Below are 27,868 nucleotides of genomic sequence, written 5' to 3'. Positions count from 1 at the left end.
AAAAACATATCACAACATGTTAAAGGATAATTCCACCAAATTTTGGTTACAGTTTTCATTTTGGACGGTGTTTCCCTTCAACAACTCAACAATGTGACGTGATTTTGGCTGGCGGTTAGCACTACGCTAAACTGTGGAGTACAAGTAAAACACGTTAGCTGCATTAGCATTGTGGCTCCAGTGCAAAACTGCAGAAGCAAACTTCAGACGACACCATGTCTTCTGACAGACTACATTTGGATCATTTCTGTATAAGCCAGTCACTGAGATGTGAACTAAATCATTCAGAGTGGTTTCATATGAAAAAGTTCATTACAGGCCATCTTACTGACTTAGATTTCTTTACAGTGGTGGTGATAGGAACCAGGGGTCTACATAGCAAATAAAGCCATTTTATTTACGACCCAAAACCAGCAGTGACCCAAAAGCTACATGTTTAAGTTTTTATATGTAATGTTAATGATAGTAAAATAACAGTTGGAAAATGTGTTTTCTTTTGTGACTATTTTGCCTCACAACACCTTGCATGCACCATAAACGACACATTTCAGGCCAAAGGTATCAGGCAGCTTATTCAATTTCAAGTAATAACTTTCTGTAAAGAAGCTTGTAGAGGCATTATACCCTGCTTTTCACTTAGAAAATCAACGAAACATGTAATTTGACTACGATGCCCAAAAGTTTAAATATGATTGTACACATGAAAAACACTGTTGGGCACAGCCATACATGATTGGCCTTGCTCTCCCGCATCACCCTGCCATGATACTAGTCAATGTGAGTGTTTGTTAGCGGCTGTAACAGAATTAGCAGTTAGCATTCTCCTCCAAGCGTGTTGAGCTGTCTAATGATATTACGTTAGTGTTAGTTTGACAAGATGTGGTGGTGTGCCATGTGTCTTGGAGGCCTTTCTCCTCCCAGTTTGGTAGCGTTGTATGGGAAATCTCAGCAGTGGGTGGAATTGGACATGGCTAAATTGGGTAAACAAACAAACAAAACAAACAAAAAAAAGCATTTGGTGTGTTTATCAGGCTGAGACCAGTATGGTCAGAAATAGCCACTTATAATTACCCCAAAATGATTAAGATTCACTCTTAATGCAGTAAATGTACCAATACTTTTCTTTATTCCTTGAGAGGGCATTAACTTCTTTCTGGAGGCCGCCTAAAGGTCATGGAAGTCTTGGAAGTAATTTTGCACATTTTTAATTAATATAACAAAACGAAACATTTTCCCAGTGACTCTGTTATCAGATTAACTAGAACACTGTTGTCTCTCTGTGTGTGAAATGCTGTCACTCTGTGTTGAGCTGCTAGTGAGAAATGAGGACTGAATGGTAGGAGTGAGAACCTCCTGCGTCAAAACAAATCAGTGCCTCTTCACAAAGATGGCCATGCAGAGATAAAATAGACAGAACTGCAGCTTTCTTCATATCAGAAAACATGTACAGCAGCTACTATAAAAAAAGCAGTTAAACACAATAAAAAACATTTTTAGAATTTGATTAGTTTTGTAAATCACAGAAATGTATTCCACAAACATTAATGAAGAAGAAAAAAAGCAGAGCTCAACTGAGTGACCACCAAAACAGGTGGACAGGAGGCATTTCCTGGCCGCTGTGACCAAAAGTTAAAGAATAATCAAGTATATCCTTATAGCATCAGTATCTCTGAACTTCAGCAGGATAGAGGTCAATAAGCTATGATTATTCTTTCAGCGGGAAGCAAACAGATGACAAGAAAGCTCTCAGAAACTGAGCCATGTGAGCACAAACTGTAGACCCAATAATCCTCCCAGCGCGAAAGCAGACAGTCCAAAGATGACAACACACGGATTCCACAGGCACTCCGGCCAACTCTTAGCAGAGTTTATCGATTGAAAAATAACCTACTTACAGCAGGCAGGCACTATAATCCAGCAGACAGCAAACAATGCGGTGTCTGTGTGTGTAAACAGACAGGCAGAACAGCGTGAGACGGAGAGAAAGAGAGAGTCTTTTCGAGTAACACAACAGTCCAAGTTGAGAAAAATCCAAAAATACCAGAAATTCCACACACAGGCGAGCTACTGTAAAGAAAGCCGCCGAAAACCCGAGCTCAGCCGAACACCTGGAAGCAGTTACTCGGATTAAATACGGCATTCAAATCCTCACAAACACACACTGCGCCTTTGTAATGTTATTTCCTTAAAGAGAAATGGAGTGAGGCCTGCTGTAAATGACAGCAGTAACTGATGCTCACTGTTCTCTGCAGATCGTCACGTTAACAGTGGACTCCTGACCCGAAAAATCCAAACGGCGTAATCAAAATCATTGGTATTGAATCTACTGTCTTGATTACATTATGCTCAGAGAGGAAGTTTCCAGAGTAAAAGGCTTAAGCGCTTGTCGTGTCTGTCTAACGGCCTCATAAGAGACTCATTCTGATATTCAGTGGGTTATTTCCTGCACTGAGTTCACCATAGTTTAACTAATTTGTAAGGACATCCCATGGCACTCACACACACAGGTTTGTTTTTATACCATGTCAGGACGTCATACGTATGTATTGTATATATTGCTGCTGTCAGAACAAAACCTTTTATCTCCATTTTTCAGTTTTTGACACAATTTGAAAATGCCTGTTGCCCTTTACATTGTGTGTAAATTTCATGAAGAATGGACCAAAAGAAATGACCCGAACACCTCAGTGTCACTGCTGGACTGAGAATAGTCCACCAACCAAAAATATCCAGCCAACAGCGTCCTGTGACCACTGATGAAGGACTAGAGGATGACCAACACAAACTGTGCAGCAGGAGATGAGCTATCGTCTCTGACTTTACATCTACAAGGTGGACTGACGAGGTAGGAGTGTCTAATAGAGTGGACACAGTGTTTAAAAAGTCCAGCAGCATTGCTGTGTCTGATCCACTCGCACCAGCGCAACACACACTCACACACCACCACCACCACCACATCAGTGACACTGCAGTGCTGAGAATGATCCGCCACCTAAATAATTCCTGCTCAGTGGTGGTCCTGTGGGGGTCCTGACCATTGAAGAACAGAGTGAAAGGGGGCCAACAAAGTATACGCAGAAACAGATGGACTACAGTCTGTAATCATGTAATCAACGTGCTCCTATATGGTTAGTGGAGCTGATAAAATGGACAATGAGCGTAAATACAAGGTAGGTGTTCCTAATAAAGTGCTCAGTGAGTGTATATTAAGAGACATTCAAGCACTCACAAACTCAATATACTCTACAAGGACAAGCACTATGAACTTGCTGGCCTCTTAACTCCGCACTAACCCTAATCAGAGCCACACACTCAAATCTCTGCCATCATCCAGACTGAAGCACCTCGAATGCACTCTGTTAACCTGCTTCTTGGTGAAGTGGACGCAGGCGCGGCAGTAAACAACTAAAGGGCTACTCACAGTCCTCAAATGCACAGGGCAAAGAGGAGTTATTATTAGAAATGCTCCTAAATGTTATCCACATTCACTTCCTCGAGGCACTGTTCTCATTCTTCAGGACCGACAGCAAATGAAAAGAATCTTCTGAGGAACACAATGTGTCCACATGTAGTGAAGGCACAGTGGTGAGCGACATGAGCTGCTCAGTGTTCTTCACATGCAAAGCAGGACTTATTATTAGACATGGCACCAAATATTATCCACATTTGTTTCCTCAAAGCATAATTTTCATTTTTCTAAACAGCAGAAAACAGGAAGCATTATTTCCAAAACGGAAAGGAAGAACAGCAAAGACAGTGGAGGGAAACAGAGAACATAAAGAAACCAGCAACAAGCAAACCGGCGTTAGTGTTCTATGTGTGAAGCTTAAAGGGGTGAGCGTTGTTTTCTGAATGACTTGTTGCACATTTGGGAGTTTTGAACAACTTCAAATATGGTACCAGACATCTTTATATAAGTCTTCATCTCCAGATAACCCTTAGTAGATCTTCATATAGATCTAGCTAGGTCTACTTATAAGTTTTATTACATCTTCATATAGGCCAACTATTACTAGATCTTCACACAGATCTTACTGGATCTTCACACAGATCTTACTGGACCTTCACACAGATCTTACTGGACCTTCACACAGATCTTACTGGACCTTCACACAGATCTTATTGGATCTTCACACAGATCTTACTAGACCTTTGCACAGATCTTACTAGACCTTTGCACAGATCTTACTAGACCTTTGCACAGATCTTACTGGATCTTCGCACAGATCCCACTAGACCTTCACACAGATCCTACTCGATCTCTATACAGGCTAACTACTACTATATATTCATACAGCTCTCACCAGAACTTCATTTAGCCTAGCTCTTACTAGATCCTCTCACAGCTCTTACTAGATCTTCATACAGATCTTACTAGATCTTCAAACAGATCTTACTTGGTCTCTGTACAGGCCAACTCTTACTATATCTTTACACAGTTCTTACTAGGTCTTCACATGACTTCATATAGACCAACTCTTACTGATGTTCACATAGATCTTATTAGATCTTATATAACTCATCCTAGAGCTCAACATACTTGATCATACAGGCCAACTCTTGGTAGATCGCCATGTAACTGTAACCAGATCTCCTGGTCTGCTGTAAAATGGCCATTCACTCACTCACTAACTCAGTCACTCACTCACTGACCCTCAGAATCGTAAAGGTCTTCAAAAAACAACCGCACTGTCCAAACAGGGAGATCACTGTGAAGGCGAACTACTTCTTCTGCGACTTGACCATGGCCTGATGCACCAAACCTGCAGGAAAAAGTCCAGGTGAGCTGGGGCTCCAGCCTGGGCGCTCCGGCGCGTGCGCACTGAGTGACCAGGAAGGGACCGCGGTTTTCTGTTTGCCTATGATCCCTCTGAGAGGCAGAAAAGCGGCCGGATCTGACCGCGATTCTCTCCCGTTTCAGTGCGGAACGCTGAGCCGCGGTGTTAGAGGCGCCGCCGCGGAGCGCAGGGGGCTGAGAAACGGAGCAGAGCGGGAGACTCAACACCGGAGATCACTAGCAGCTCCAGCTAAAGCCTCCAGCGCCGATTCAGTCGCCACTCCGCGCTGCTGGACAAACACTAAAGGCTGAACTGACCGGTCCAGCCTGCGTTTCTTACCTTAACACGTCCACACGACGGCGGAACAACTTAGAGCTCCTCCAGCAGCCGCGTGTAGTCCTTAAAAACGCTCACAATCCAACAGAGAGGCGCCGCTCCTCTCTCTCTACCTCTCTCTACCTCTCTCTCTCTCCCAGCAGAGCAGAATACACTCCTACACACACACGCTCTGTATTCCCCTCGCTCTCTCTCTCCCAGCCAACCGAAACCACGACGCCCGGCACGCGCACACACACACACACACTCGCACACGTTGCAACGCGCATGCGCTCTGTGACTACGCACACATACACGCAGCGCTGTTGGTGGTAATGCATGGCTAATGAGGAATACCGCATTGTGCGCGCTGTGGAAAGTATGAGAGATATAAAATCATATATATATCACCGATCAGGCATAACATCATTATGACCACCTCCTTGTTTCTACGCTCATTGTCCATTTTATCAGCTCCACTTACTATATAGATGCACTATGTAGTTCTACAATTACAGACTGTAGTCCATCTGTTTCTCTGATACTTTGTTAGCCCCCTTTTACCCTGTTCTTCAGTGGTCAGGACCCCCATGGACCCTCACAGAGCAGGTACTATTTGGATGGTGGATCATTCTCAGCACTGCAGTAACACTGATGTGGTGGTGGTGTGTTAGTGTGTGTTGTGCTGGTACGAGCGGATCAGACACAGCAGTGCGGCTGGAGTTTTTAAACACTGTGTCCACTCACTGTCCACTCTATTAGACGCTCCTACCTTGTCAGTCCACCCTGTAGATGTAAAGTCAGAGACGACAGCTCATCTGCTGCTGCACAGTTCGTGTTGGTCATCCTCTAGTCCTTCATCAGTGGTCACAGGACGCTGTTGGCTGGGTGTTTTTGGTTGGTGGACTATTCTCAGTCCAGCAGTGACAATGAGGTGTTTAAAAACTCCAGCAGCACTGCTGTGTCTGATCCACTCAGACCAGCGCAACACACACTAACACACCACCACCACATCAGTGTTACTGCAGTGCTGAGAATGATCCACCATCCAAATAGTACCTGCTCTGTGAGGGTCCATGGGGGTCCTGACCACTGAAGAACAGGGTAAGAGGAGGCTAACAAAGTATGCAGAGAAACAGATGGACTACAGTCTGTAATTGTAGAACTACAAAGTGCACCTATATAGTAAGTGGAGCTGATAATATGGACAATGAGTGTAGAAACAAGGAGGTGGTCATAGTGCACTTGCATGTGTATGTGTTCAGGACATAAAGGAATTAATTACATACATGATGTATAAAATGCTTCTGTCATGCTGCTGTTACAGAGTTCAACTCATTTAATGGGAGCTGTGAAAAGCAGTGATGTTAGTATCTGCATCTGCAGAAGATCCTAAAATGAACGACAAAGCTGTTAAACACTGAGAATGAAGGCATCTTAAAACACCTCTGTTGTTCTGTTTTGCATCTATTCTGCACATACACGACATTCCTTGCTGTATATCCACTGTACATTTATCAATCACGCTGTAGTTTATTCACACACGTATGTGGCGGTGTAGAGCGCACCCTGGCGGTGGTTTCGTGCACTGTCACTTCTCCTCAGTGCTTCGCATTCCGAAAGCTAATGAGGAATAGAGCTGTTGATGGGGATGTTACGTAAGATCATCGCTGATATTTACCTTTCGGAGGAACTAAAGGTGTTTATTATGACGCGCGCTCGATTTCCCTTGTGATGTGTCATCATAATGACCTAATTGCTGGCCTGATTGATGATGGGCTTTAGGACACGTTGTCCTTCACCGTGTAGTTCATCCTGAGATGCCCTGGTGACTCTGAAGATGTCTTCAGTCCGGAGAATAGTCCCAGAATGGGAACATGTTCGGACGCAGCTCACTAAGGCTATTAAGGTGGACTATCCTGTATTTTTAGGCTACACTTTATGATGTTTTCTCAATAGATTTTACATAAAAATATATAAACTGTCGTTCAAAAGTTTGTCATTATTAGCAGTTTGTGTTATATATTTATATAAATATTACAAACTATTCACCAAAAGGTATTTCAGATGTTTTATTCAATATTTCAAGAACTCTGTGAGAAGTTAATAAGTGATAAATAATATATTATAACTTGAAAGGGAAAGTTCGTAAACAAACTTTAAGTGTTCTTGAAAAAGACAGCTAATTACTTTGAAATGTTAAAATGGTGGAGGACTGCTGATGTTTGCAAAAGTGTTGCTAAGATGCGGTTGCTACAGTATCCAAGGTGGTTGGTTGGGTGTTGCTAGGTGGTTCCTGTGCTATTAAATTCACTGGAATCTTAAATCCACTGCTTCCTTAAATTCACTTCCGCCTCTAATTTACTGATACCTTAAATTAATTGCCACCGTAAATCAACTAACACCTTAAATTCACTGGCACCTTAAATCAACTGATACCTTAGATTCACTGGCACCTTAAATCTCTTGCTACCCTAAAATCATTGCTACCTTAAATACACTGCTGCCTTAAAACCACTGCTCCCTTAATGCTACTGATACCTTAAATCCAATGCCTCCTTAAATTCGTTGCTACCTTAAAGGCGCTGCCACCTTAAATTCACTGCCAACTTAAATTTATTGATACCTTAAATTCACTGCCACCTTAAATTTACTGCCAACTTAAATTTATTGATGCTTTAAATTCACTGCCACCTTAAATTCAGTGCCACCTTAAAGCTAATGCCAGCTTAAATTTCAGTGCTACCTTAAACTTACTGCCACCTTAAATTTACTGAGATCTTAAATTCACTACCTTAAATTGGTTGCTACTTTAAATACACTGCTATATTAAAACCACTGCTCTCCTAATGCCACTTATGACTCCATTTCTTCGTTTTCATTAACAGCTTTCTAGTGTCCTACTAATTATCATTATAAGTTTAACAGGTGGACTGACATATTAGAATAATTTATACACTTGTTATTATTAAAATTATATTATTGAAAGCTTTAATTGCAACCAGTGAACAGTATATTTTACATGTGAGTATTAAAGGATGTATGTTTCATGCCCAGCTGTCTCTAAGCCCTGTCTCTTGCCCTGTTGTCTCTATCATTATCTAATCCCCCCGTGTCAGGAGAGAGAGGAGGACGGCCATGAACACGATGAAGACACGCTGTATTTAGATGCAGCACCTAGCATTCAGTTCCGCTACTCATGTGTCCCAAATTACATCCAATGTCTAACCGCTTTCACTGGAGGCAGTGGTATGACTGTGGTGGGCTTCCAGTGGGGCCACAAGCTGGACCACCGTCAAGTAAGGATAATGATAGATTTTAACTGTCTGAAGTTTGTTCATTTAATCCCAGCGAAGAATGAGCTCTCTGGAGTTTCTGTTCACTGTGTAATTAAATTATTGTACAATATAACCTTCTCTTCTCTTCTCTTCTCTTCTCTTCTCTTCTCTTCTCTTCTCTCTCATTTCACTCCTTTTTCTTCCCTCCTTTTTCTTCTCTTCTCTTCTCTTCTCTCTCATTTCACTCCTTTTTCTTCCCTCCTTTTTCTTCTATTCTCTTCTTGTTTCTCTTCTCTTCTCTTCTCATTTCTCATTTCACTCCTTTCCCTCCTTTCTCTTCTCTTCTCTTCTCTTCTCTTCTCTTCTCTTCTCTTCTCTTCTCTTCTTATTTCAATCCTTTTTCCTTCCCTCCTTGTTTTCTTTTTACTCTTCTCTTCTCTTCTCTTCTCTTCTCTTCTCTTCTCTTCTCTTCTCTTCTCACACATCATTCTTCCCTCCTTTTTCTTCTTTTTACTGTTCTCTTCTTTTCTTTTTGCTTTTGCTTCTCTTGTCGTCTCATCTCTTCTCATTTCACTCCTACCTTCTTTTTTTCTTTTCTTCTCTTCTCATTTTCTGTTCTCACTTCTCTTCTCTTCTCTTCTCTTCTCTTCTCTTCTCTTCTCTTCTCTTCTCTTCTCTTCTTCCATCATCTCTGCTACTCACTTCCTCCTCTCCTCTTTCAAGATGAAAGTGTGGAAACAGAACAAAAGAGGGAAGCTCGCCTACTACAAGAGCGTTCCTATGGAAAACAACTACAAGGTTGAGAATCTCATCTTCATTCCCAGTCAGAGAGCGTTTGTAGGGGCCTGCAGTGACCTCTCGTTACGCGTGTTCTCCGGCCCGGGACAGGGCATGGTCCTCCAGTACCGGGCCATCCTGCTGGGCTCGGTGCTTTGTATGCACTACTGCAAAGACACAGAGGAGCTGCTGACTGGAGGCATAGGAATCATCACCTTTTGGGGTTTCTGGACATCCCTGGACGTTCAGCTTGGGATTGTTCGAGTGCTGGACTGGAACTGCTGTTCCCTGCGCAGTGACTCCACCGTCTGTGCTCTGGTCACCGAGCAGCAGAGCTCCACTTTGTACGCCCTATGTGATCGCAGGATCAAGAGCTTTCACCTCAAACACAAAAAGGAGCTGAGGTCATTTTGTGGACGCGGTCAGGGAAACTTGCGTTGTGTCTTGTCAAACTGGGTCCAGCGCTACCTGTACACCGGGGACATCTCAGGCTGCGTTCAGGTGTGGAGCCAGGACTCTAGGAGTCTGCTGCAGGAGTTTCATGCTCATTCCCGCTGTGTTTCTGCAATGGTGCTTCGCCCGAATACACAAACCCTGCTGACCTCGTCCCAGGATGGCTGGGTGAAAGAGTGGAGCTGCTGCGGGGAGCTGTTAGCTAAGCTGTTCTTGGACGACTCTGGAGGGGTACGTAGCATGTGGCTAATCAATGAGCACCAAATTCTCTGCCATTCGCTCTCTTCTTTTTACGTCTGGCAGCTGCAGAGCATCTACAAGCCTTTCCACAGCAGTGGATGTGGCTTGCAGTACCTTCAGCGGGTTGAATGTGGTCCAGGCCGGACTAGGATCCTCGCCATGTCACAGGATAGCATTGTTCAGATCATCTCACCAGTTAGTGGAGAGATGCTCCTTCTTTCCTGGCCGTTCCTCCTGCTAGAACGTGCATTGGCCTTTGCCTACAACCCTGGCCAAGAGAATCTTCTCGTGGCCTTTGGCACACCAGAAGTTCTGGTGCTGGACACGAGTCTATGTCCCTGTCCAGCCAAGGGAATCCTGTGTGTTTCTAAACATCATGACCAGGATGAAAGCGTGATGTCCTTGGAAGTGGTTATGATGGCTGGGGCTGACAACAGGCCTCCACCTTGTCTGGTTTTCAGTGGTCATCGCAATGGAAAGCTCCAGCTTCTGTCAGCTCCACCCAGATTCCACTGCCAAGCAAGGAAAGCCCATCAAGGTGCAGTTCTTCAGATTAGCAGCCTACCTGGTCCAAAAGCCCAGCTGTGCTGCTGTGGAGAAGATGAGCAGCTATCTGTGTGGAGTGTGGAGGTCAGGGTGGAGCGAGTTGAGTTAGCCCTCATCATTCGGATTAGCCCACACTCAAGGCTAATGCTAACAAAGCTAATGCCAGGCCTAATTTTTGCAGTATCTCCAGGTTATAGTCTTCTGCTTTACTCCTTGGTGGATGACAAGCGCTTAGCAATGGAGAGGAACCCACCCACTGCCATAACTTGCATGGACTACTGTGCAGCCCTTGGGCTAGTTGCAGTTTCAGGCCCTGCAGGAATTGTGGAAGTGTGGGACAATCGTGGCATCCAGCTGGCTGAGGTACGGCTGGGTGCACCTGTAAGCCAGGTATGTTTCGCCAACGCTCGTGGGGATCTCCTCGCCTGCTTCAGTGGCAGCATCTCCATCATCGCAGGTGTGCGATATCTTCCAGTTAGTTTGCTAAAGCAGGTGCTGGTCCAGGCCCCTCCTGATGATCTCCTAGAAGATCCTGTCCCGTTTTTGCCACGCTTGTCCAGCTCCTACGACTTGGGTGTCGTGCCGAAGGTCTTGCTGAAGCCTGGAGAGGCAGCGCCAGAGCTGGAAATAGCTCACTCTCCCAGCACTGTAAAAACCATTCCTGAGCCAGATTTGGACACGTGCAGAGGGTCTTCAGAGAGAACTGGCACAACACCAAAGAGAGAACGACGAGGTGAGCTCAGATAAAAACAACATCCAAAAAAGCAAATGTACACAGTTTTCCCCTTAACCCAAGTTTAGTTGATCACTTGGACGAACATACCTAAAAACATAACCAGTGGTCATCTTGAACACTGAATTTAGTCTGTACAGAGATGAGTATGTCCTACAGTGTCAGAAACCACATAATCAAGTCTGTGGTTTGAAAATGTGTGATGACTGATGCTAATTAGAATAATTGGAAATCATGAATTTCTGTGGCCCATTCAGATTCAGGTTTCTTTACAGCCAAATTGGCTGATGTCATAAAAAATAGAAGAAAAATGTATGTACATATATTTGATCATGTTAAAGTATGTGCAATATGTGTGATGTTTTAATGTGTGCAAAATATATGTAACTGTGCCATTTTGAATGTGTTTAGTTATACAGACAGTTATGTAGATAGTTATACATTCATATATATATATATATATATATATATATATATGTATGTATATATATACATGTGTGTGTGTGTACATGTGTATTTATATAAATATATACATATGTAAGTATATATATGTAAATATATGTCTACACATATACACATATACACTTGCGTATACATATGTCTGAAAAAAATATTCTTTTACATTAACTTTTAAAAACATTTAAGATCTCCTTTAAAGTACACATATAAAATACCTTTTGGAGAGACTATGTTTTGCATTATAACACAAATGGAAATAAATTTTAAAATTTACATACATTTTGAAAAATTTCTTGTTACTGAAAAAAACCAAGAAACAAAAAATAAGCATCCCCATTTTTTATTTTCATCACATCATTCCACAGCCCTTTACATTGTGTGAATTTGTATTAAAATAAAAAATCTAAATTACTATAAAATCACTTGGAATAAATTCTATTAACTGTAACTTACATTAAAAGTACAGAAAGTTTTTGCAACTACATGCAAATATTTGTGCTTTGCATAAATACTTTTTATTAGCCTTTTTTTTTACCTGATACTTCCACTGTATCAGCTCAATGAACGTGTGAAACAAACTAGACCATAGCACCTATTATGTAAAATCAAATTATTATTATTATTTTTTTAATAAAAGACTTTAATGCTGTATTCACTCCCAAGTACATACAGTCCATATTGAAGCTAAGTTACAAAAATAGCCTGTTTAGAATGTATTGTTTTTGTGATGTCACAAAACCCAGCATATTTACACATATCCACCTGTTCAGTGGCCCATTTATTAGTTATGAAGTGTGTTTGAGCCTAGACTGCTTTTTGAATAACACTCGTTTAGGTAAGTGACTCAAATCTGTCATTAATGTGGACGAACTGTCATCCTGAAATGACTGGCATGAGCACATCCTACTCAGTAACATCACATGAATGAATCATATGCGTCATAAACTGAAACTAATGAGCAGAACGAGCTTCACTGAGAAGATAATTAACTCTGATCAGCTCTCAGTTCATTATTAGAGCGAGATGAAGGAGAAAAAGGTGAGATGTGTATTTTTTCTATTGTTTACAGGCTTTAACTTCTGTTCGGCGCTGCTGCCATGGTAACACTGAATGATGGCGCACGCACAATGAGAAAAATCCGATCTGAGCGTCACATTAAGGTCGCATGGCCATGAATCGGATACGTATCCGATCTAAAACCACATATGAAAGTGGCTCAGGTTGGATTTGAAAAGATCAGATTTGTGTGTCCACACAGCCCTGAAAACATCAGATCTGAGTCACATTAGGACAACAAATCAGATTTGTGTCACTTCAACCCGGCAATGTGAACGTAGCCAAAGACATGTTGTAAGTGGACCTTAGAGGAAAAGAATAAAATACAAGTCAAATGAGGGCCCTATTGTGATTATCATGGAGTTCGCGTATTGTTTTTACCTTTGTTTTAGGGTCGCAGTATTTTACTTCACCAGCTGTCAAGAAGCTGTCTAAGCAAGAAGAGCAGATCACTACAACGGAAAAAACAGAGCCAGAAAGTCTTGAGAGGGGCCAGCTTGAAATGTCTCAACAGCAACTAGATGTGGAGCCAGTCGCCCTTGGCTGGCCAGTAGCACCAGATGGTTTTATCCCCAACTCTGTGATTAGAAACTGGGGTCAAAACCAAGAGCAACAAGTACCAGAGAAGTCAACCGAGGCTAAAGCTCTCCAGGGGGTGTCTATGGATAAGCACCTAGACGAACGTGTTAAAGTCACCAAAGTCCGAGCTCAAAGGATTTCAAAGCCGGTAACAGTGAAGGAACTCTCTGGAAACATTGAGGTTTTCACTGAGCCTGAACTGGAGGAAGAAGACTTCTTCAAAAAATCTTTAAAAGAGGATCTTTTAAAAAAGATAGCTCAAAGCCAGTGGCTGGCCAAAAAGCCTAAGACTGGTGAATTAGATTCAGTCATGAGGGCAGTGATGTTGAGCATGGATTGCGTGGATCCTCGTGTTTATATCAGCTGTGCAGAGGCATTATATAGCCTCCGTGAGGCCTATGGCATCCCTCCAGAAATTAAGAAGGAGCTCACTCTCAATCTGGTTAGAGACTTCCAGAAAGGCAATCCGAACTGGAAGCGGCTGGACGCGCTGAAGACCCTGCTTCAGATGGATCTCTTGCTGGAAAAAGACTTGTTTGCAGTAGCTGAGGCCCTTACTGATGAAGGACAAGATCTGCGGCAATTAGCACGTGACGCTGTGGCACAGGTCTACAGTATCAACACCAAGGAAACTCTACTAGCCCGTCTACATCACACTGAGGTTGGGCCTACAAGGCAAGTGGAAACCTGCACTGTTATTGCACATTCAGGGCTTTTTTTACTCCAAAAAAGTAGCCAAGACATGTTTGGTATCTAAAGTTTGCTTCTTTAGCACACTGGAGCTACAAGGCCATTGTAGCTAACAAGTAATGCAAGTAGTAATGTACTTCAATTAGCACCAGGCTAAAATCATCAGACACCTGCCTCAAACCATGTCGAGTCATTAAGTAATCCCAAATAGACTTGCTTGTGTGTTTTCTGGCACCACAGTCTCAACCTCAGATGCTCCATCTGAACATACACAGAGGATCTGATAGCTATTGCATGCTAAGCTGGCCACAACTACCTTTTTGTCCTTTCCATTCTCATTGGCTGTCCACACATCCATGTGTGCGGACTTCCATGAACTCATTTTTAATCTTTTATTCTGTCACACAGGACACATTTTGAAATTTTGCAAGAACTTTTGGCACAAGATATGATCACTGGACACTGTATCCTTGCTTTCTAAATGCGTTTTACTTTGTTTCATGTGGGTGTTTTTGCTTTTGTGGGCCTATTTTAACTTTGAGCATATTTTAAAATGGGCTCAATCTTACTTTTTTTTTTACACTGGCTTCCTGTTAAGTTTCACATCATCTACAAGATCTTGCCTATGACAAGTTCTTCTTGGCTTAGCTCTGTTATATCTTACTGATCTGCTAAACTGTTATAGCTCCGCTTTGCTCAGCAGGCTGCTTGTCTCAGCTGAAGCAGGCTTGCTGTAAACTCCTAGGACCACTTACAGCTCTGTTGATTGGCGTAGAGTAAGACACAGGAGAGGCCATGATTTCCACCACAAGAAGTGCTCTTTATTAAACACCAGAGCAGAAAAGCACATACAAAATACTAAACTTACAGGGAAGGTCACCACTAGCCATATACACTTCACCCTGACGGTGGCCACCAACCCACACTAAATAAACCCACTCTCTAACACAGAACAACACAAATAACACATAAACACACACTTTAACTCACATACAACAACATAAACAACATTTAATTCTCTTTTCCAGACAACATGCACCTTCTCATGAGTCTTGGCCATGCCTCACGAGTGTTAGAGGCCATCTCCAGCCAGTGTCAGGTCGCTACAATATAGCTCTGTAATAGCAATCCAGAGAATATTTGGAATACGAGGTGTTTTTAAATCCAGTTTAACCCTTGTGTGGTGTTGGGGTCTGTGGGACCCTATATTAATGTTCACCAAAAGAAAAAAATGATGCGATTTATTATTACTTCAACCTCATAATCCTTGGTCTTTGCTCATTTTCTGTGAAGAACATATAAAATAACACCTTTTCAATGACTCCACACTGTTCACCTCTTACACATTTATATTACACATGTGGTGTTGGGTGAACCTGCGGGGAATAAAAGTGTGGAGGTGCTGTGTCCTTCACTCTGTTCTCCTCCTACATGGCCGGCTGTTAGTGTGTGTGTGTATGTGTGTTTGTATGTGTGTGTGTGTGTCAGGGTGGACAACATAGACAGGCTGCTGACTGGCTACAGCTGCTAAAGGAGAACCCTACGCTGGCCACTTGTAATATTTTAAACATCTGGTATTTTTATATAAATTGTTATGGCTGTATTGATTTGAATAATGTTTTGAAAAAAAAAACATTAATGTGGTGGGTCCACCAGACCACTGAGTAACAAACACTTTAACACCCCACAAGGGTTAAACAGCATATTTGTTCATATTAGCATATGGCTTGTTATATCTTGTTATTTTTCACTTTCCAAAGTTTGACTTTTATTCCCTTGTGAAGTATTTTGAGATTTTGTACATTCGTTCAATTTCTAAGCCGCTTATCCTCTGGGGTCACAGGGGTGCTGGAGCCTATCCCAGTGTTCAGTAGGTGGCAGACAGGAAACAGCCTGGACAGGCCGCCAGTCCACCGCAGGGCAGACACACAGACATTCACATTCACACCTAGGGGCAATTTAGCGTGTCTAATTGGCCTGACTGCATGTCTTTGGACTGTGGGAGGAAACCCATGCAGACACGGGGAGAACATGTAAACTCCACACAGAAAGGACCCTGGTCACCCCGGGCCAGGCAATCAAACACAGGCCCTTCTTTCTACGAGGCGACAGTGCTAGCCACTGCTCCACCTTGCCGCCCAGATTTTGTACATAAAATATATAAATAAATTTGTTTATTTATGTCTTTTTATTATATTATTATTGTCATTAGTCACCTACTGTTACATGTGACACAAAAGCAATAGCCTGTGGTAGGTTCCTGTCAAAGCAGGTGGATGTTGAGTGAAAAAACATACCAGACTCTTTGACGACATGCAGAAATTTGACTTGTGAGACTGATAACACTTCGATATACTGTTATCTAGAAAAAGGGCAAATGCAGACAAAATTCAAACTGGCTGTTACTACTATTTTTATCTATGCAATGTACTTTTCTCCATTATTATAAATGTCAGACAGTGTCAGAAGCCACATAAGCAAGTCTATTTTGGATTACATAACAACTCAACATGTCTTGAGGCATGCAGTTAACTGGGTAAATTAGATTTTCTACCATTTATTTAAAATGTTTTTCATTTTTTTCAACTCTTCATTGAGAAAGCATGATGAGCTTTTAATACGTAAACTGACAGGTTGATTTGTTTAATCTTTTGCTTTCTTTCTTACTTTACTTATGCATAGTATACACCACTGCTTGTAAACTGGGTGTTGTTTGACAGATCTTTTGATCCTTATTGAGTGACAGGTCTTGTTAACACCTCAGCATCATTAAAAAGATCTAAAAATAAATACGGAGCTTGGTTTGCTGTCACTCGCTGCCTTATGCAGTTAAGTCGGATTTATTAGACTGTCAGACAGTGTTTTGTGAGTTTATGTTAATAGTAATATGTTAATAACTGAGCATGTGGGAATGTATCATCATCTGAGTCCTGTCAAGCCATCTGCTTCACCACTGAAGTGGATGAAAGGTCAGTTAAGGCAGCACTTACCGTCCATTTCAGCTTTCAGTGCTGATGACTTTACTATTGAACTCCAGGCAGGAACTTTTAAAATGTCTGGACACACAGCTGAGTGAGGACCTCCAGCTGCAGCAGAGCTTTTCAGCAGAAAGTCCAAAACCGATTAAAAGACTGACCAGGCCCTACAGCCAGAGGGTGTCCACTTCAGATAATGGTAAAAATGACGGTGGTAAGTAATTTCAGCGTAATCACAATTATTTGACAAATAATTTCTTATTTACTGCACATGATTTTATTAGAAATAGCAGCTCTGCCTGATTGACACGTTCATATTATAAATAGATTAATTATGATAGAGATATTTAGTACATTATCCACATTTGCTTTGTACTGCAATCCCCTGTACAGTATGTGGCTGCTTACTTGTATGTTATTGTCATTGTAACAGCTCTCATCAGGTGAATTCTACCAAGACTCTGTGTTTCATTTCATGTTCTCTGTAGAGTCTCGTGTGGCTGACAGCCCTCAGTATGACGTCATGTCTGTTGATAGACGAGGTAAGTTTACCAGGCGTCATTTACATTTCACCATTCATTTCACAAACACACAGTACATGAACAAAGACAGTCCCCCTGCAGGCCCCCTAGTGGCCACTGGAAATGGGCTGATATTTTTAATTAATATAATTAAATATTATTTCCCCCAAATATTAACTAGGGCCCTGTTGATTCTCTGTGTGTGAAATGTTGTGACTCTTAAGCTATTGAGCTGCTAATGAGCAATAAGGGGTGGGGGGGGGTGAGACCCCCTGCTATGAAATCAATTCACTTCTCTTCACAAAGACAGTCTTGCTGAGATAAAACAGACAGCATAACTGCAGCTTTTGTAAATCATATTTCTATCTAAATACCTTCCAATATACCATTTTCATCTAAATCTACTCCATAAATGTTACTTGGGAGCACCAAAACAGGTGGAAACTGCATTTTATGGCCACTGTGAAAAGAGGTTAAGCACTGCATCCATACATTCTCTTATGGGAACAGTAGCCATTATAGACAAAATACTGTATTTCATGTTAACCTAATCTCCATCCTTATGGCTGCTGGAGCCTAAAAAAATTAAATTCCTATTTTAATCTGATTTATGCCTGATTTATTATAAAAGATTGGATTGATTATTAAAGGAGTCGAGTAAACATTTTCACTGTAAACAATCATGATATTCATTGTAACTTAGAGCAGCACTACGCAAGTTTTTTTTTGTTAAAATTGAAATAAGTAGCATTATGGAGTCAAAACATGCTAATGTGTGCTGTGCATGCATTACTGTAAGTCACCCTGTAAATCCTTAAATAATAATTTAAAAGTCAGAGGCGTCGGGTTGGGAGTTTTTCACACCACATCATACATCTTTATGTGTTAATGTCACACGTACAGACTCAGAAAGACAGTCTGGCTTGATGTTCAGGTCTCAAACACAGAATCAACATTATACTGATGAAGATATGATGACAATTGCTGATAATTCACTCACTGAGTCCTGTTTGAATTCTCTTTCAATGCGCTCGCAATCATCAGGTTCATCTACTCGGGAAGGGGTCCGAAGCACAACCCACATTACAAAATGTTCTTCTGCATGTTGTGTGCAGTTACACATTTTTACCAGAGATCTCTGAATCTCACATAGTGTAAATTTATGCTAATTATTATGCTTGTTTTTTGCTTATTTAGCCACCATAATGACACTTTTTTAAATTTTGTATGGAAAAATAACACTTTAAACCCTTTAAATGGCCATGGGCCCACCGGTGGTCCCAAAGTTTTATTACACACTTCTATAGCTTAAGAAAAGCTCAGGCAGTTTGCACTGAAGTTCCTGTAGTTACTAAATAATCAGCCTTAGTATGTAATAAGCCTGGGGTTTTAAGGGGTCAAAGAAATAGTAAGCAAGTGCTTTTAAAGTAAATGCTGATGACTTTTTGTATCAACAGAGAGGATTACGTCATCTGTCTTTAAGAGCCATCATCCATCTCAGCCAGCTCAACCTCCTGATGATGTCAGAAGCATTAACCCTCCAACCAAGCCTGTCAAACCTCCTCATCGTGCTAGGAAGAAGTACGGAAAGTTCTCCGTGTTGCATCCTGTCAGGGAGATGATTACGCTAATGCCAGAGTCTTCCACTAAAGGCCTGGTTGACCCAGTCGTCATGACCCTTTATAAGAAGTTCAGGGCCCAGCGTCTGGACTACGGCCCAGTCATCCCACCACATCCACCTCCATCCACCCTTCTTCCCTCCGACTCAGGTGTGTTTTCTGACAGCAGACGCTCATCCAGCCTGGTGCAGCTGCCCCCTGCCGCTCGGCCTAAACTTCTCCACTTAGAGCCCGTCAAAGGCCAAGGAGATCCAAATTGGAGGGACAATCTGTATCAGCTCACCTCTATATATGGTTTCCGCTCTCAAAAAGCAAGTAAACTGGCCACTCTGGTCAAAGTTCATGAGCCTGAGTCTAGGCCAGATTGTCCATCTTTCAAACTCCCACCGATTCACTCCAGCCTGCTGTCTTTGGGCCAAAGAGTGGTGGAGAAAGTTCAAGTAAAAGAAACTGGCGCTTCACAGTTCCATCAAGTCATGCCACTTCCCTGGCAGCTCAATATCCACACACTGGACATTGCTGGAGAGAGCCAGTATGGCAGACTGAATATAGACTGGAGGGCGAGGCCCTTGGACAGCCCTGGAGTGAAGCTGCCACCCATCAGATCCAAAAATAACTCCACCTCTGGTGCCACAAGGGGGCAGTGTTAGCTGAGGTTTCATTTCTTTTTTGCCACACATTTTTGCTATTGATATGTGTAAATGGTCAACTTTCACCTGACTGTAGCAATAAAGGTTATATTGTAATGGCTGGTTAATTTCTTACTGAATAGTTCTTGTTGAATAGGCAGCTATGTTTGATGTGCACTGGAGGGAAAGGCAAAATAATGTTATATAAGAAATTAATGATGTACTAAAACATAATTTCTAATTGAATAAAATATACGACATCAGTACAATATTTTGCCAAAAGTATGTAAACTGAAAGACAACAATGGGTTAATTTGCTTTATTCATGAGAGAATTTATGCCAAAATCAATCATGTATTCACCGCATCACATTTTTAATGAAGTATAATGCTCAGTACTGTCACTGGGTTCTGTATGCGTGTGTATATGTTCCAGTGGAACTGCATCATCAATGCATTTTTAAAGGTGTATCCTACATTGTTCTTGTATTTCATTTTTTCTTATTTAAATTTTTTTGTCCTAATTCATTTTTACACAACCATTTTTCCAGCCTCTCTTTATTCCTTACAATTAAACAAGTTGTTTTAGTGACTGTGCCTTCATGACTGATACATGTAAATGACCTTTGGTTGCCATTCAAACAGCAGTGTGGGCAGAGACACTAAACAGAAACAATGAATTCAAATTGGCAGTTGTTGCAGCTTTGTTTAAATATATGTATGGTACTGACTGGGGAATGAATGGTATGTTTTTCATGATATGGGCCCTTTAAGGCTGATTATATTTGAACCAACGCCTAAGTCAACATCCGTCAGACAGCTTTAATAGACTGACAGAGATGAGCTGTTCTCAAACACAAGGATGCAAATACTTGTTCTCATACAGAGTGATGCTCACTGGGCAAATATAAGATTACAAATACATGATATAGCCCAAATCAGTCTACATAATTAAGTGCATATAACCATGACACTAAAAAGATGCAAGTCCAAATAAAGACATTGTGGGATCCTAAAGGCCCAAACTGCATTCACCCCATCATTAGTTACAGTACGAAAACTCATAAGGTACGAAACCGTCACTGGGGTGGAACCCTCAAGGGTCCATCTCAGTACCTTCAGTCAGGGAACATAACTGTACCATAATCCATTGAAATGATATTTTCTAAGCTGTACTGACTCCACACACCCCGTCTCGTCTCCAGGTTTTTATTTTACTGTTCTGTTTTAAATCATTCGGTTATGAAAAGGTACAAATACAAACTTTTCACCAGGAAAAACTTATTTAAGATTCACAATCAGACCTTAAAACCACTGTTGTACCTTCGAGGGAACATTTACATTGTTTGTACCTTGATGAATGAAAAATGGACCTGAACAGAACCTTTATTTCTAATATTGTATGTTGCAGGTATTGACAAATCGACGCATATTCATACCTCTGAACTTGTTTTCCTTTAACAATATTTTCTTTAACCAGTTATTTGAATTTATTTGGTACAATGATACTAAAATGCTTTTGATGATAAATAAGTGAAAAAAATGATAAATAAATGTGTAAGCAGAAGCCTGATACGCAGTGATAGACCTAATGTTAGGTTCATTAATTAACACTGATTTCTTAAAACACTTTTATTACTTGCAAAGCCTAGTTTTACGTCGATTGCATCAGGACATAGAGACTTAGACTGGACAGTTTGTTTATTATTTTACTTTATTTTTTTTCAACCTGGGCCAATATCTTTTGGTCAAAAACTGTTGTTCTGTTTTTTTTCCCCAATTCACAATATACTCATAATAGTGCAAAAATAAACTATTCTTCTTCTTCTTCTTCTTCTTCTTCTTATTATTATTATTATTATTATTATTATTATTATCATTATGTAGTCTCCACCGCACCATGGCTACATAGAGAGAGAGGACAGACAAAATCAGTATTTTTAAAATATCAGTATCGGTATTTGTACATTAAAATAAAATGAGCAGTATCGCTCAGCCCTTCAGCGCAGTAAACTACAATACCCATAATGCCCTCGCACCATCCACCCCCTCTTCAGTTCAGCCGGTGTATTTGGATACAAAATCAGCCGTAGGAGCTGACAGTCCGCTCTATGGAGGCGGAATAGACGGGAACTGACAGAAGGAGAGAGAGAAAACGGAAAGAAAAAGAAAACGTTTCGCTTGGGCTGGACTGCGGCGACGCTTTTGTGAGAGGAATCGACCCGTTTTGGTTGGAAATATTGCGACGCAACCTGAACGCCCATGAGCCGAGAGAGAGGAGCGCTGTGATGGACAGAGCGAGAGAGAGAGAGAGGAAGAGAGAGAGAGGGAGCGATGCAGGAATATTTCAGTGTGAATAGGCTGATGGGTATTTAAAGCTGAAAACACTGAGCCTCATGGATCTACTGTTTTTCGTCTGTGGATTATAATAAAATAGGGTTCCAAGCAGGAGTAGGTTATCTATTATTATTATTATTATTATTATTATTATTATTATTATTATTATGGTGGTGATGTGGAAGATGATGAAGATGGTGGATGCATCCCCAACAAGCTCCATCAGCGTCAGCAGCATCGTATCAGGAAGGATTTCATCGTCTATTTTCCACAGCACCGTCTAACCGTGACCTTTCCACAGAGCCATCAGAAGCGAGCTCCTTTCAGAAAAGCCCCTTATTTCCAGCAGCGGGCTCAAAGTGGCCTGTTGTTTGCACCTACACTGAGAGCTGCAGCCTAAATAACACAGGACTGTATGGGGGCAGTGAGGATCCAGGCATGGGGTTGCTAAAGCAGGGCCAGCCCAGGATCCCTGTAGCCATGCAGTGTATATTCAGGATAAATAAGGTAGGCTAGTGTGGCTGTGGGCAGCTGCCATCATGTTTTGTTGACCTGAATTTATGTGCAGGAGAAGGTGGATGAATTTGTTGCTCTTTGTGGTTGGATTAGCTTGGAGTGGCCAACACTGGCTGTGTATTTCTATCAAATCCTAAAATCCCATGCTCGGTTATTGGGGCTGGTAGCTCTTGGTTGTCTAAAAATGGACACACAGTTTCCTCAATGCTAGCCTAGACTGGTGAGGATGTGCGGGATTCAAGCGTGGAAGCCATAGGGCTAGAAGAGATAGAGCGAGAGGTTTGATATTAAGGATTGTTTTTGGCCCTAGGCTTCCTCCAAGTCATCACCACCATGTTTTATATCTGGATGGCTTGGTTTGTAGAGGTAAGCATACTTGTATGGAGATGAACTGAAGTCAATGCTGTACTGTCATGTTTATTAATGAGCTTATTCTCTTTTATTGGGCTTTAAGTGTGCATGTAATGAGAGATCATGCATTTTTAAGGAAACGTGAAAGCAGCAGAGACCCATATGTATATATAACAGAATAGAAGAGGCGCAGATATCATGAATCAGGCCAAGTGCCCTGCAGGCTCTGTGATGACAGTCTGATTCCGAAACTGGGAGCATTCCAGTGGAGAGAACGAGGAGAATTCCAGTGGAGAAAACTTTTCTTTTGCAGCCTTGGTGCTGTATAAAGCACCGGAACTGCTTAAGTCTTCTTGGCCATTTATAATATTACAAGCCATTAAAGCCATATTCAAGAACAAACTTAAGCTTTCAGCTGCTTATTGACTTTTTCTGAGCATGCACGTTCTTTTGAGCCACCCGTTTGAAAGTGCCTTTATAAATGCCAATATGCAGAGAAAGCGGCCCTAATAAAACGGACCATTCAGCCAATGAGAGTGGTGCAGCTTTGCCCTTTGATTTCCCCATTCTGGTCAAGAAGTCCTGAATTTGGTCCATGCGTTCTGCATGGATTTTGTGCATGAGTTGACTGAGGGCCTCCCCCAGCTATTGAGACCGCACCGCTGACCTGCGGCCTCAGAGATGGACCCGTATTCGAGACTGAGTAGCATGGGTGGTGGAGGCCATGGAAATGCCACCCTGCTGCCCTGCACCAACTGCGGGGGCTCCTGTGGCCCACCGCCCCCCTCCATCCTCCTACCAAACGCCACTCAGGAGAACGGCAGCAGCTGGAACTCCTCCACGCTCTCCTCCTCGGTCAGCTCGCCCGATTCTCATGCCCAGCATCATCATCGCGGAGACTCCAATCACTACTGGACAGCTGTATTTGACTATGAGGCGGCAGCGGATGAGGAACTGACCCTGCGGCGTGGCGACCTGCTGGAGGTGCTCTCCAAAGACTCCAAGGTAGGGATGCACCGATATGGAACTTCCGGGCTGATGGACGATAATTAATGTTTTGTGGCCGATACTGATACAAATAATTAACGGTTTGTTACAAAATCGTTCAATAATAAAATAAACATTGGTAAATTGTCTGCTATTTTTAAAACTGATATTGCTGCACTTGCAACTGCTTTTGTTTTCTTGCTGCCCAGTTTAGATAAGCAGCATTAATAGTTCTTATTACGTTTCTGTGCTGAAACCGTGCAGCAGATGTTTAGCAGTTATTGGTATTTACCGGCTTGTATTTCCAATATTAGATGGATAGTAAAAATTACATCTTATTATTACATTTTACCCTGTTCTAAGGTGTCCGGAGATGAGGGCTGGTGGACGGGAAAGATCCAGGACAAGGTGGGCATATTCCCCAGCAACTATGTTACGCGGCGGGAAACCACGCTGCCCCCTGGAGGCCTGCTGGTGGGCGGTGAGAGCCCGCTGGAGATAGACTTTATGGAGCTGTGTCTGGAGGAGGTGATAGGTGCTGGCGGATTCGGAAAAGTGTATAAAGGTGTGTGGAGGGATGAGGAGGTGGCGGTGAAAGCGGCCCGGCAGGATCCGGACGAAGACATCAGCGCCACTGCGGAGAGCGTGAGGCAAGAGGCGCGGCTTTTCTGGATGCTCCGGCACCCTAACATCATCGCCCTGCGCGGCGTCTGCCTGAAGGAGCCTAACCTGTGCCTGGTGATGGAATACGCCCGTGGGGGCGCACTGAACCGGGCACTGGCGGGGAAAAAGGTGCCCCCCAGAGTGCTGGTCAACTGGGCCGTGCAGATCGCTACTGGAATGGACTACCTGCACAACCAGACCTTTGTGCCGGTCATCCACAGAGACCTGAAGTCCAGTAACAGTGAGTACTACTTTTGAGCTTTATTTAGGTTTTGTATTGATGATGTGTTCAGCACAGAAAAGCCAACTGTGCAGATCGTCCATCGTACTCTCAGCAAAAACAGTAATGTGTAGTACCAATAAAGGTTATTTGACTGGAACACAAGTGGAACACTTGGTGCTACATAGATCTGTCTGTCTATCTATCTATTCACCCACCCATCCATCCATCTATCTAGTTGCCACCATGTTTGTAAATTAGATGTGTGAGTGTGAAGAACTAGATCTATCTATCTATCTATCTATCTATCTATCTATCTGTCTATCTATCTATCTATCTGTCTGTCTGTCTGTCTATCTGTCTATGTTGTTCTATTGTGTTTTTATTCTGTTGTGTTTTTACTGTGGCACTGTTTTAGCCTATGATATTTTTAATATCACCATTGCCCTGTAAGATTTTGTGCAACGCTTTCCCCAAAATTTGTTAAATTGAATGTGCCATTCAATATCGAATGTCCCAGCACACCTGAACTCTGCCATTAACCCTTGTGTGGTGTTCTGTGGGACCCATTTTCAATGTTCACCAAAAGAAAAATGTTCGATTTATTATTGTTTCACTTCAGATTCTTGGCCTTTGCTCATTTTTTGTGAAGAACATCACACTCTGTTCTCCTCCTACATGGCCTGCTGTTAGTGTGTGTGTGTGTCTGTGTGTGTATGTGTTTGTATATGTGTGTGTGTGTCAGGGTGAATAACATGGACAGGCTCCTGACTGGCTACAGCTGCTAAAGGAGAACCCTACACTGACCCTTTGTAATATGTTAAAAATGTGGTATTTTTACATAAATTGTTATGGCTGTATTGATTTAAAAAAAAAAAACAATAATGCGGTGGGTCCACCAGACCACTGAGTAACAAACACATCAACACCACACAAAGGTTAAGAATACAGAATAGCTGTTACAGGTGTACAAGGAGCTGGGTTAAACTAAAAATGTGGACTGTCTGGTGGACAAGATAGTCTAACACACTAGTTCCCAATCCTGGCCACCCTGATCTAACTACTCAGGGCTCTCCTTAATTGGTAGCGAGGGTGGTCACCGTGATGCTCCCTCTTCCATTTAAGAATCATCTTTGTGTTACGGTGCTTTTGGGAAACCCAGCCCAGCTCTTTAACAAGCCCTCCCTGAGCTGAAGTGGGCTCACTGTTTGTTCTGTTGGGATGTGTTCTGGACATGCAATATTTAAACAATATAAACAGTCTAGATTCACCTGCCCTGTGGAAGTGTTATAACGCATCAGTCCCTTTGCGCTGCCATGAACACAGGTGTTTTGATTAATTCACATGGGGTACGTGCAGGTTGCAGTGCGCTGTGGGACAGTTTATTTCTGGACAGTGTGCAGGCAGAATGCACTGACTGAAATATGGGCATTTTAGGGTTAATCCTTTCTGAGAAATAAATTGCACACTCGGACACTTCTAAGGAAGTGGCTTTAGCCTACATGTCCTGCATGTGACGTGAATATTTCCCTCCACTCTCTTCACCAGTGCCTCACCGCTTAAGGGGAATGTCTGCGTACAATGCAGGATTCAAACCAACCTGTCAATGATAAAATCATGGATTTCAAATCATTTCTTTGGTTGTACTTGCCCTGCGATGGACTGGCCACCTGTCCAGGGTGTATCCTGCCTTCCGCCCAATGACAGCTGGGATAGGCTCCAGCATTCCACCATGACCCAGAAGGATAAGCGGTTTAGATGATGTGTGTGTGTGTGTGTGTGTGTGTGTGTGTGTGTGTGTGTGTGGTTGTACTTCCATTAACTTATTTCTATAAGTGAGTGACTTGAATTAAACATTTCTATGAGGTGTAATAGACTAATTAAACTGTTTACTTGTTTACTGTCTATTTATGAAGGCATGGCACGCATTGGCACTCAAATAGGCTATTTTTTAACTCTACTAATGAAACAGTACTTGCCTAAAAATAAGCAGATTACACTTTAGAAACTAGAGGGTTGTGGCAGCAGAATGTTGCCTATGGTAAATGCTAAATTTAAATGCTAAATTCTAATTCTAGTGAATTTTCTACCTGCTTGAGAGACGTAATGACCACAATTAATGTAATTGTGTTCTTGGTCATTTTATGCCACTCCTAAGCCTCTAATTTAGCCACTAAGCTACCTTGCTTGCTAGATAGCTTAATATATTGGCTGACATTAATGATATACTGCACTGTTCTGCACTCAGATCTCTACACAGACTCGTGTAGAGTCATGCAATGCTTATACGTTTCTCTGTTGAATGTGAAAACGGGAGCAAAAACAGTTCTAAAATTAGCAATTGACGCATGAACAAACCATTCTAGTTTACATATTGGTCATATGACAGTGCTCAGTAACTTTATCTTCACATGGAGGAGTAAAGAATTTGCTAAATGGTTTTTAGCTTAAGCTGTAAGTGTTACCACACAGAGGAGAACACTCAGTTAAATTGAGTACCTTTATTTTTCTGTTGGTACCAATCCTAAAAAAGGGGAATTCCACTGATTTTGCAAAATTTCTACATAAATCAACCTTTAAGGGTCATTCAGAGTAGTCTGTGGAATGGGTTATTGTAGAAGAACTTACTGACTCAACACATGAACTTGTTTCTTTTGAATTATTTCTGAGTTCTTCTTCTGGGGTTTTATGTGTAACGTTTATTGGAAGAGTAGTGGTTAATATGAAAAAAAAAGATTTTCTTTTTTCTTTCATTTTTCATTTACCAATCTACCAGGAATGTTTTAAAAAATACCCAGACAGCGAGTATATATCGGACCCCTGGCTAGTCAAGGTCAGCACCCTGCTGACTGTTTGCCACTTCTGGTCCACCCTTGGACCACACAGATTATTGTCCAGCATACAGGCACAGGCTCTACCCAGTTTTTAATCTCCTCAAACAGATTTTAAATGCATGGAGACTTTTATTTTGGAAAATAAACTAAGACAAAAATTACAAACAACTGAGAGAGAAAAAAATAATGATTAGGCCTAATATAAAATGATTTTTATAGAAAATGTTGTTGCTGACACTGAGCTCGATTAAAATAACTTACTGAACTGATTTACAAAGTATAACTAAAGAAAGGAAGGAAGGAAAAATAAGTA

The 27,868-nt window shown here is 41.9% G+C and overlaps 4 protein-coding genes across 6 annotated transcripts in view; 3 read left to right on the top strand and 1 right to left on the bottom strand.

Moving 5' to 3' along the window:
* sipa1l3 (signal-induced proliferation-associated 1 like 3) overlaps nucleotides 1-5,345 on the bottom strand; it is a 160,783-nt gene extending 155,438 nt beyond the window's left edge. For both annotated transcript variants that reach the window (XM_036584863.1, XM_036584864.1), the window contains exon 1: nucleotides 5,118-5,345. The gene's annotated coding sequence lies outside the window, so the exon portion shown is untranslated. The remainder of the gene's footprint in view (nucleotides 1-5,117) is intronic.
* Nucleotides 5,346-7,158: 1,813 nt separating this feature from the next.
* LOC118817842 (WD repeat-containing protein 87-like) lies at nucleotides 7,159-13,971 on the top strand. Its single transcript, XM_036584798.1, has 3 exons — nucleotides 7,159-8,392; nucleotides 9,095-11,120; nucleotides 13,028-13,971. Exons 1-3 carry the CDS (start codon nucleotides 8,132-8,134, stop codon nucleotides 13,969-13,971), a joined length of 3,231 nt encoding a protein of 1,076 aa, XP_036440691.1. The 5' UTR covers nucleotides 7,159-8,131.
* A 2,947-nt stretch (nucleotides 13,972-16,918) lies between these two features.
* On the top strand, nucleotides 16,919-20,100 carry LOC118817841. The gene is made up of 3 exons (XM_036584796.1): nucleotides 16,919-17,093; nucleotides 17,368-17,421; nucleotides 18,858-20,100. The coding sequence occupies exons 1-3, from the start codon at nucleotides 16,919-16,921 to the stop codon at nucleotides 19,667-19,669; spliced, it is 1,041 nt and encodes a 346-aa protein (XP_036440689.1). The 3' UTR covers nucleotides 19,670-20,100.
* A 1,605-nt stretch (nucleotides 20,101-21,705) lies between these two features.
* Nucleotides 21,706-27,868, top strand: part of map3k10 (mitogen-activated protein kinase kinase kinase 10) — a 65,612-nt gene continuing 59,449 nt past the window's right edge. For both annotated transcript variants that reach the window (XM_036585014.1, XM_036585015.1), the window contains exons 1-2: nucleotides 21,706-23,856; nucleotides 24,202-24,742. In XM_036585014.1, coding sequence (XP_036440907.1) covers nucleotides 23,533-23,856; nucleotides 24,202-24,742 — 865 coding nt within the window. In that variant the 5' untranslated portion in view covers nucleotides 21,706-23,532. The remainder of the gene's footprint in view (nucleotides 23,857-24,201; nucleotides 24,743-27,868) is intronic.

The sequence above is a fragment of the Colossoma macropomum genome, unplaced genomic scaffold (assembly GCF_904425465.1).
Source record: "Colossoma macropomum unplaced genomic scaffold, Colossoma_macropomum, whole genome shotgun sequence".
NCBI lineage: Eukaryota > Metazoa > Chordata > Actinopteri > Characiformes > Serrasalmidae > Colossoma > Colossoma macropomum.
This window is presented reverse-complemented; position numbering and strand designations above follow the sequence as displayed.